At 63.8% G+C, this 9,944-nt stretch overlaps 2 protein-coding genes across 5 annotated transcripts in view; both read right to left on the bottom strand.

Annotated features, from left to right (window-relative positions):
- MRPL24 (mitochondrial ribosomal protein L24) overlaps window positions 1-908 on the bottom strand; it is a 3,943-nt gene extending 3,035 nt beyond the window's left edge. Inside the window, exons 1-2 of one of the 3 annotated variants that reach the window (XM_023534274.1) lie at window positions 626-908; window positions 68-365 (exon numbers count right to left, since the gene is read on the bottom strand). In XM_023534274.1, the coding sequence (XP_023390042.1) occupies window positions 68-153 (86 nt within the window). In that variant the 5' untranslated portion in view covers window positions 154-365; window positions 626-908. The remainder of the gene's footprint in view (window positions 1-67; window positions 366-625) is intronic. The other 2 variants (XM_011366370.2, XM_011366369.2) reach the window with 2 other exon arrangements.
- Window positions 909-1,595: 687 nt separating this feature from the next.
- On the bottom strand, window positions 1,596-7,981 carry HDGF (heparin binding growth factor). Of its 2 annotated transcripts, none has more exons than XM_023534276.1 (6): window positions 7,957-7,981; window positions 4,441-4,517; window positions 4,183-4,321; window positions 3,370-3,558; window positions 2,989-3,212; window positions 1,596-2,895 (listed from the first exon to the last, which is right to left on the bottom strand). In XM_023534276.1, the coding sequence occupies exons 2-6, from the start codon at window positions 4,506-4,508 to the stop codon at window positions 2,889-2,891; spliced, it is 627 nt and encodes a 208-aa protein (XP_023390044.1). In that variant the 5' UTR covers window positions 4,509-4,517; window positions 7,957-7,981; the 3' UTR covers window positions 1,596-2,888. The 2 variants fall into 2 exon arrangements, with proteins under 2 accessions (XP_023390044.1, XP_023390043.1); XM_023534275.1 differs by lacking the exon at window positions 7,957-7,981 and adding an exon at window positions 3,710-3,779 and having other exon boundaries at window positions 4,441-4,523.
- Window positions 7,982-9,944: the final 1,963 nt, after the last annotated feature.

Here is a 9,944-nt window from a genome sequence, read left to right as displayed (position 1 = left end):
GAGTCAACAAGTGGCTAGCTAGCACTAGTGAGACAGACAAACGTAATACTGGGAACATCACTATTACTGGCATTTGATCTTCCCCGTAAGGAAGGCGAACAGGAGACAAGGAAACCGAGGCCATGCAAACTGAAGCGACTTGTCCTCGTTCATACAGTTTGACAGGAGCAGAGCCGGTGTTAAGACCCACGACTTGGGTGTGACTGCTGCAAGAAGTCCCTTAACTTCCGCCAATCATGAATCTGAAGCTCTTGGCGGCAGCGGGGAAGATCTCCGAAGCCAGCCCCCTGGATAGATCTCTTCCTTCTTTCCCTCCATATCCCGGAGAGGCTGGAGTGCTCGCCTCAGCGGGGCTTTCGCGCATGCTCTGGAGGAGCGTGCGAAGTAGTGCGTGGAACGTCTGCCCTCAGGCCCGCGCTGCCAAGGCTTCCCCGCCAGCCCTTCCCAGGTGCGCGCGGTGTCCAGGCTCTGGCGGTCTGCAGCACCCGCCCGCTCCAAGCTTCCGGTGCAGGCCAACCCCGGGCGAGGCCACTGGGCCACCGCCGGGGCAAAGGCAGGCCCTTCCCGCACCAGCCTCCCCGACGAGCCCAAAGCCGCCGACGCCTGCGGGCCGCGCGGCCCTCACCTCCTCTTCCCGCCGCGCCGCGGAGCTTCCGCCTGTCACCTCCTGCACGTGTGCCCCGAGCGCCGCCAGCGCCGGGCCTCGACTCTCCAGGAAACGCAGTCTCACCGCGGGCCGGAAGCACACCCCCGCCTGGCCCCTCTGCATGCTGGGAGTCGTAGTCCGCGCCGCGAGGCGCGCTGGGAACCGGAAGTTGGGGCCCGCGGAAGCCAAGACGCGTGGGACCGCGCGAAGCACGCCGGGCGTCGGCCCGCTCCTGCGCCTCTGCGGGCTGCTGGGAGTTGGAGTTTCCGGCGACAACGGCTCCATTTTCTGGTGATCGTGGCTTCCTGGTCACAGCAGAGGGCCCACCTTTGCAGGCAGGGCCACAGCCGGCGCGCCCTCTGTCGCAGCGGTCCGGCAGATTAAACCTGTCAGGCTTCCTGGAGGAAGGGACGGAACGTGGGCCCGGCAACGACCCAATCACAAAATGTCAAGTCTGGAAGGAGCCTCAGAGGTGATCAGACGCAGCCTTTCCCCTTGGCTCTGGGGAGTCCTGGGAAGGTCCCACCATGTCAACCTCCTCGCCCTGAACGCCAGCCGAGGGGGCCAGGCATCCCTGGCTCTAACCTTCGGGGGCGCGGGTCAAAGTTGTTTACACTGCCGACCCAAGTACCCCCACTTCCATGCCCACCGTGGGCTGTGGCTGATGTTGGTCCTCCCTCACACCCTGCTTCTTGTGCAAGCCTTCTTTACCTTCCCACGTGCTTAATGGGGCAACCTGTGTGAACCGGCAGCTGGACACAAGCAGAATCAACGGAGTGGCTTGTGACTTCCCTCAAGAATTTTGGCTTTCTCAGTCTGGGAAGGGAGGACGGGAGGACAGGACGACGCCCGCCGCCGCAGTCTGACAAGGCGTTGTGGCAATCACTTGCCTTCCGTCCCCACTTCAGTTAACCAACGCGGCTCCCAAAGAATCAGTCAGAATCCAATGTAGTAATCAACGGGTTTATTTTCCTAGAACTGAAATAGTCTACGGTTCTCAGAGCTAAACTTCCAAAGCTACAGTCAGCAATTTTTCATCAGAGCCCAAGGGAAAGGGGCAAGGGTGAAAGACAAGAGATGAAGAGGCATAGAGACCACTAGAAAGAGGTGGGAGAGGCCACCCATTTCCCTGTCTTCTCAGTGGCTTACAAATTGGATCTGGTGACTACAATGAGGGGACCAGTTGGATGAAAAATGACACCGGAAGGAACACCAAAGCCCCAGCTAGAAAAGGAAAAGTCATCAAGCCCCAAACAGATGGGGAGCCTCCCAGTGCACCTCAGAAATTGGGGCAATAGTGGGGAAGAAGGGAGCAGAGTGGGGGGCACACAAAGGGATAGGGGGTCTTTAAATTTTTTTTAAATTTTCTTTTATTAAAAACATTTCCTAAAAAATGTGTCTTCTCCTTTATGTCTGGGTGACATAGGTGACTGTAGGCTGGCCTTGAGCACTGTGGGGAGAGGGAAGGGGGCAGCTAGGGGTCTCCCCAGGGCATCTGTCTCTGGCCAGAGACCTAAAGGGGGATAGCTCCTCCTCGACACCCCGCCCAGGCTGGGTGGGGCCCCCCCTTCAGATCTCAGCTCCTTGGCCCAAGCATCTGGGAAGCCCCCAAATCTTCTGATGAGTAACTACAACTCCCAGAAGTCCTGGAGTTAGCAAAAGGAAGAATGAGTGCTGTCAATCACAAGGATTTATGAAAAGGAGTCCCTCCCCCACAAGCTGTCCCATTTTCCCTGAATCCAGGCAGCAGGGATAACGGGTCCCGGAGGAAGGGACAGGATCTCAAGAAGATCCCGCCCTCCCACCCCCCACCTGAATTCGCGGGCCCCGGAGCCCACCCTGCTGCTGCTGCTGATTCTCCACCCCTTCCTCCTGGCCCCGATCCCAACCAACCCCACCCGAGGTCCAGAAAGCCTGGGGAAGGGGCAGAGAGGTGTCAGCAGCGGGAGCGGCTGCTCCGGGCCCCGAGAAAAACCCAGGTGGGGAGGGACGTGATGGCCTCATCCCACGGCGAAGACTCAGCCCTGACTCAAATCACAGGGGCGTGGGGACACGGAGGGGAGGGCCGGGCGGCCTGCCCCATCCAGGTCAATCTCCAGGGGCTGGGCTTGGGAGGAGTGAGTGGAGGAGAGCAGCTCGGGGTGGGGAAGGGGTTCCCAGTTTGCAGGCCGTGGCCAGTTCCCCCAGTAGCACCCAGACAGCAGCAGGATCGGGGCGGGGGCTCCTCTTGAAACATTGGTGGCTACAGGCTGCGGGGAGGGTGGGGGGAGAAGGTTAACGGTGGGGCCTCAGCCTGCCCTCGTCCCCGCCAGCGCGGCCCTCCTCTCCGGGCGCCCGCTCACCTCTCGTGGTCTCTGACACCGGGGGCCTCAGCATCCTCCTTCGCAGCCTCTTCGTCCTCTTCCCCCTCTGCCTCCTCGGGAGGCGGCGCCCGGCCGGAGCTGGACTCGGAGGGGGTGCTGTTCTTCTCCCCCTCCGCGGGGAGGGGCCGCTCACCCTCCACCACGGCCACCTCCTTCTCCTCCTCTTCCGGGTCTTCTGACTCTTTGGGGCGTTTCGGGGAGTCCTGGGGAGGATGGGCGAGACGAGGTGGGCTGAGGCTGGGGAGGGCGGACGCCGGCCACCTGCCCGTGCCTCCCCACAGTCCCTCCCCAGCCCGCTGCTGGCTGGCATGTCCCGTGTGCCACGTGCTCAGCGAGGGACTCCCCGGGCGGGGCGGCTACCTCCAGCAGGTCGCCTGCTCTCCTCTTCAGGGCCCCCTTCTCGTTCTTCTCCTTGGTGGGCTCGTCGATGACCAGCTTCCCCTCCTCGTCGCTGCTGCCCTCGGCAGCGAGCCCCTTCTTGTCACCGTCGCCCTCTGCGGCCTCGGGCTCCGGCTCGGGCTCCTCCACGCAGCTCTTTTTCTGGGAGGACTGTGGCGGAGACAGCAGAGGCTGAGTGGCACCCGCAGCGGCCGGGCCGGGCCCCCCCCAGCCCCCCCCCCTCGGCCACTCACTCCTTCCTTCTCCCGCCTGCCCCCGCCCCCGCCCAGGTGCCCAGTCTCACAAGTGATTTGAGACCCACCTCTGTCGGATTAGCCCCGGGGTAAACCCACCGGCCGGGCAGGCAGGGCTCTGTGCAGGAGGGGGGAGGGCTGGAGCAGGAGGCAAAACCTGGGGTCAACTTCTCCCCAGGGGAGCTGGGCCCCTCTCCCCGCCGCCCCCCGCCCCCCGCCCTCCCGCCTCGTCCTGCCCGGCTCACGAGCACCTCCTCCTGGAAGCCTTCGGTGAAGAGCTAAGGCCGTGCCCTACACTCACGCTGGGCCGACACACAGGCCTGTCCCCACTTACCGCCTCCGTCCTGCTCTGGCTCCCCAGGCCTCACCGGACCACACACGCCGGCGGCCGCCCCCGCCCCCGCCCCCGCCCCGGAGGACTACTCTGACAGCCCCGGCGTTTGAGACCGGTCCCGCAGACATCGCGACCCTGCACGGCCCGGGTGCCCGGGCCTCTGGCCACACCTGCTCTCGGGGGGCTTCGAGGCGGCTGGCGGCTCACCTGGTAGCCCGAAGCCTTGACGGTAGGGTTGTTCTCGATCTCCCACAGCCCCTCGCTGAACCCTTTCCTCTTGTTGGGCTTCCCGAACTTCTCCTTGGACTCCTCGTAAGGGAAGAGGTCTTTGGGGCCCAGGAATGCCCTGGGGAGAGAGGCGAGGCTGTGCTCCCGGGCCCCTCACTGCCCCCCAGCTGCACGGCCCGTAGCCCCGGTCCCCCGAAGTGCTCCGCCCGGGGCCACCCCACCTCTGCCCCCACTCACGTCTCATGGGTCCCGAAGAAAAAGACTTGGTATTTGTTGGCTGTCGATTTCACCGCAGCCTCAGGCATCTCGTCAATCTGCGAACAAGACAGGGAGGCGAGCCAGAGTGAGCTGGCGTCCCGAGGTCGCAGATGTGGGGCCGGGGCGCTGACCTCTGGGGCACATTTGTGTAGTCAGACGGAGAGAGTCACCAAAGTGGTTTTGGAATCCTGCTTACCAGTGGAACTTCGCTCACACGAACTGAGACACTAGCGCCCCGTGGGGACCCTGGAGCCCCCCCTTTGCAAAGCAAACGGCATCCGTTCTGCCCTCCGCGTGCCAGATCCGGCCTGTGAGCTCCCCGCCTTTGCCATCTCCCCGGCCCCACCGCGGCCAGAGGGGCCTGTCCAAGTGTGGCATTTCCAGGGCCCACCCGTTCACCTTCCCCATGTGTCAGGGTCTGAACCCCAACGCTGCTGCCGATATTTCTATGATCGTGGGCAACCACAGAACCTCTCTGTGCCTCAGTTTCCTTCCTGTGAAGTGGGGAGTCGCTGTGCACTGAATGAGGGTAACGGCTCGTCCTCCCATGGGTGGCCCTTCTGCTCGCTGCTCGTCGGACTGACCCTGCGGCCTCCCAAACTCACTCACTCCACCCTCTGCCCTGCGGCCACTTCCTCCAGAAGGTCCCTTGCCTCTCCCGACCCGGTCAGCTTCCTAGATGAGACTCTCTCGGCACCTCCCCTCCTCAGCGCTCGTCACAACTCTCGACTGCCTGGCTGTCCCGTCCCCACCTGACTGGTGTATGTGTGGACTCTGCCCGCCCTGAAATCAGAGGGCAGCTCTGTTTTCATCCCCAGCACAGTGTCTGACACACAGCAGGTGCACACTAAAGACCGCTGAGCAAACCTCTGAAATAGCTAAAAGCAGACGGCTCTGGTTGAGTGGGAGGGCAAGGCCTCCCATTCCCCGAGGAGCAGCCCCCTCGAGACGTCTGGGGAACACTCTGAAAGCCACCTGCGGTAGTCAAAGTCTCTCACTTTACAGATGAGAAACTGAGGCCCAGAAAAGAGAAGCGATTTGCCCAGAATGACAGAGCAAGTCGGTGAGGGCCAGGCCTCCAGCTAGATCTGGGACTTGGTCCCTGCTCCACGGTCTGGGGGCTGAGTGCCCTGGTGTTGAAGGTGCAGAGGTCTGAGCTCAGGGAAAAGGCGAGGCAGCCACCCAGCCACCCTCTCAGGTCAGGCCCTGGAGGCCCAGGACCGGCCGAGGGGAGACTACAACTCCCAGCAGCACTTGCAGCAGACCCAGCAGCCTGGCTTCCCGCCGGACAGAGGCCAGGTGGCCATGTTGACTGAGGCCCCAGGAGCAGATAGGGACAGGCCAAGGCAGTAATTAACGCACCAAGACAGAGACAGAGTGCCTGACTGGGGGCCCGGGGAGCGTGGAAGCTGGGAGGGCGGACGTGCGCTGAGATACACCCAGGAGACGGGGTGCGGCACTGGGCACCAATCTGAGGGGCATCTGGCTCCAGACCTGGAGTCTTCAGGCTCCTGGGCACCTCCCCCCCTTGCCCTGTGGCCTCTGGGGATAGAGGTCCAGCCCCTCCCCCCAAGAAGGCCGGTACCAACTGGGCCCTCCCCAGGACCAGGAGACATGGGGCTGAGTGCTGGGGGTGGGAAGGCACACTGTCCCCCCCAAACTGGATCTCCATTGCCATGACAACCCAACCCCGCCCCCAGGGCCACTCAGCAAACAGGAATGTGACCACTCCTCCCCCAGGCCCTCTCTCCGGATTGAGGAGGAGGGGACACTGACACACACCCCACCCCCAAGCCTGGAGTCTGGCACCTGAGTCCCTGGCTGTGAGAGAAAGCACGGCTGGAGCTGGAGGGCCTGGGCCCTTCTGAGAAGCCCGACCTGAAGTGGGGGCTGAGGGGCAGTCAGTCCCGGGCCAGAACACCTGGGTCCAGTTGCCAGCTAACCCCCCACCCTCTTCTTAGGAGTGGGGGACGTAAGAAACAAGATGAAAGCCTCCAGGGCTCAGAGGTCTCGGGGAAGCCTGCCCTGGGCCTCCGGGTGGGTCTCTCTGCACGAGGCGCGGGCAGAGCGGGGTCTAAGCACAGTGGGCACACTGGACCCCGCATTTCCAGTGCCCACACCTGAAGCCGGGGCAGGGAACGTGCGATGAGGGGGAAACTGAGGCTCAGGAGAGGAGCGGGGTGAGCGAGGGTCTCTCCAGGAGCCACAGCAAAGCAGCTGGCGCCCACCGGCCTTTTCCTCAGGGAGGTAGCTGACCAGTGTGACAGAGGACCCAGGAGGCCACCAGCTGCCCAGCCTCAGGGGTGGGGGAGAAACAGAAGAATGGATGGGAATTAAAAATAGACAGAACACAACACGCCCGAGAGACCCGCCCTGCCGGCCTCCTGCCAGATAAAGGGGGGGCCCAGAGAGCGGGAGGCCGGGGCGCACTGGCATGTACCCCAAAGTGCAGGCACCTGTGGGGGAGGGGCCGTGAGAGGTGTGCTCTTCCCACTTAAGGGACTCCCAGCACCTCATCCCGAAAGGGGAGAGGAGCCCCTCTGCAGCTGACCCTCCATCCTTCGGGTACAAAGGAAACGTCTTTCCTGCATCTGGAAGCGAAGGGCTGTCCCTCCTAGACCCAGCAGATGACAGCAGGTCCTGGGGAGGCCTGCACCCCAAAACAGACATGTCTCCCAGGCGGTGCCTTCACATCCAGGCTGACTCAGAACAAGTGAGTCAAGGCTAAGTGGGTCAGGGTGGGGCCAGATGAGCACCAAGGACCCCACTGCAGCCCCTCACTGGCCCAAGGGCAGAGGGGGCTCCGCTACTTGTCAGCCATCCCAGGACCCCCCGGCAGGTTACTTCCCCTCCGGGCCCGGCCCACCCACTCCCTCTGCAACTGCCCAGCTCCGTCAGAAGGGCCCGAGCACGAATTCCTGTCCTCCCAGGGCCCGTGGACACGCAGAGGGTTCTGAAGGTCCCAGGGAAGGGATGGGGGGGGATAGGACCAAACACCTCTGTCCCAGCCTCAGACCAAATCCAGGCCTGGGGTGGCCTGCCCAGCTCAGAGGAAGGCAGCAGGGAAGGCCAAGCCCACATGGCCCGCCAGCCAGGGTTCTGACCACCACACCCAGGGCCCAGGCCCCACCTGACCCAGGATCCGGAAAATCTGGGGCAGGAGACGGTTGGGGCCGGGAAAGTGTGGCAAACCCAGCAGGCAAAGGCAAGGTGGTGCCTGGGAGTGGGGGAGGGGCAGAGGGAGGACAGATGGGTGAGGCCCTCTGGCCGCTCAGGTTTTCTGGGACCAGACTTTCTGGGCCCATGAAGCAGGAAGGGAGAGAGGAAGGAACCAAGAAAAATCCCTGAGTCTTGGAGGTTAATTGTTAAGTGCCTGGAGACCCCCCAGGAAGTCAGGCAGGAGGAAAGGGGAAGGTTAGTAGCAGAGGAGCCACCCTGCCAGGCAGGTCGGCCCACCACGTGGCCCCTCTAGCTGGGCTCCCCGCAGCATCTCACCCCGAGTCAGCTGCGGGAGGCCCCGTCTCCTCCTCCACCTCAGGAGGGGCCGGGCTGCTACTCCAGAAACTAAGACCCATCCACGGGCTGGTGAGGAGGCTCCGATCTGCCTGTCCTTTTGGTGGTCAAGGGGGATGCGTGTCGGAGATAAGCGCCTTGGGCGTACAGCTCCCCCAGCTGTGACAGAGCACACATGGCGGGGCCCCAGCCCTGGGATCCCCTCCGTGGCTCTCCCCAGCCCTAACTTTATCTAAAGGGTCCAGGCCTCCACATCGGAAGAGACTCAGCCTCCTGTCCCACCCCCTGCCCTGGAGGACAGTGGGAAGAGACAAAATGGATGGCCTCCCCAGTCCCAGGCACTGCCCTCACTCCAAAGGCCACCAAAACCTCGAGGGCTTCTCACAGGGCCCAGGTAGGCCCATCTGTGTCTGTGCCCCGCCTTCCATGATGCCTACAGGGTTCCCTGCAGCCCACGGCCAGCTGACCGCCCCCCCCCCACACACACATACACCTTAGCCCAGCTTCTGGACTTTGTCCCACCCCAGGAGGCAGGAGCGGTGAAGACCTGGGTTCGGTTCTTGGCCTGCCCACCAGGGCCTTGGCATCCGGGCCAAGATGCCAGTTGGATCAAAGGTGGAGGGTAAAGTACATGAGTGTTCAGTGTCCCGCTCCACGCACATGTGTGCACAAAGCTGCCGTGGCTGCCGCCTCACGTGGCCTCCCCCAGACCCCGAGGAGGAGGCCCTGGAAGCCGGAGGCCCTGCTCCTCTGTACTGTCCTCTCATCCCAGGGGCCAGGCGTCCAGAAGTTTCAGGGACCCGGGAGGTCAAGGCATATGGGGTCAGGCACACTCCTCAGAAGGGGGGACAGATTGAGGAAGAATCCCCAGGGCTTTCTCAGAGTGGCCCCAAAGTGGGCCTGACACTGAACAGACTCCACGGGAGCCTGGGGCGACCTCCTAAGTTCACAATAGGGTCTGGGCCAGAGACTCGGCTCCGCCAAGAGCAGCCCAAAGCCCTCAGGCGCCTGCCGTCCAGGCCTCTGCCTCTGGCTTTCACCGGGCAGGAGTCTCACGCTCCAGGCGCCCGACACCAGGCCTCCCCGCACCGCAGTGCGCCCCGTGACACCCCCAAACTCCTCCAGCACCCTTTGGGTCCCTCCCTCCCTCCTTCCTTCACCTGTCTCGGTAGGGGAGACAAGACTAGACGCCAGGCCGGGCCTCTGGGCCCCACCCTCCCACCTGGCCAGGTGCTAGAAGGGGGGAGGGGCCCTCATAGTGGCGGGCAGATCAACCACATGGCGGACGGGGCCTTTCTGGCGGGAGAGGCTCATATCTGGGGGGGGGAGGGGTGGAGAAGAAAGTCGGGCTCCCCCCGCCCCCACTCACAGGCAGTCTGGAATGGACTTCCCAGTCCCGCGGGGGCCCTGCCACCCTCAGCCCCATATGTGAGTTGCCAGCATATGGAGGTATATTTCCGTGGGGCTGAGGAGTGAGGAAGGTTCTGGCGGATGATTTCCGAGCCAGGCAGATCCCTCGTACGCCGCCCCCGGCCATCCCGCGACCCTCCCAACTTCGGACGTCTCACGGGCGCCCGGGACCAAAGTTTTCCAGAAGCGCTCTCCGCCTCTATGCTTCGCGGGGCTGGGATCCTCCGTTAACCATTTAGTCCAGGGAGGAGTTAGAGCTGGGGCAACAATCAATGAATAAACCGGGGGTCTCTAAGGGGGTCCTGGAGGGGGTGGCGGTGGCGCCCCGCGGTGGGTGGGCGGAGTCGCACGGCTGGCCCGAACCCGGGCAGCGGGCCCGAAACCCCGGCAGTGTGGGGGCTGGGGGCGGAACTGAGCACGCGGAGCCGGGCGGGGAAGCGACCCGCGCCCTCGGGTCCCCACGCCGCGCACACGCCGCCGTTCGCCGCCCCCACCGCGCCGCCTCCCCCATTATGTAACCGGCGGGGGGGCTTGGCGGGACCCCGGACGGAGTCGGGGGG

The sequence above is a fragment of the Pteropus vampyrus genome, unplaced genomic scaffold (genome assembly GCF_000151845.1).
Source record: "Pteropus vampyrus isolate Shadow unplaced genomic scaffold, Pvam_2.0 Scaffold124, whole genome shotgun sequence".
Classification (NCBI taxonomy): Eukaryota; Metazoa; Chordata; class Mammalia; order Chiroptera; family Pteropodidae; genus Pteropus; species Pteropus vampyrus.
The sequence above is the reverse complement of the archived record's forward strand: the minus strand, read 5'-3'. Positions and strand labels throughout refer to the sequence as shown.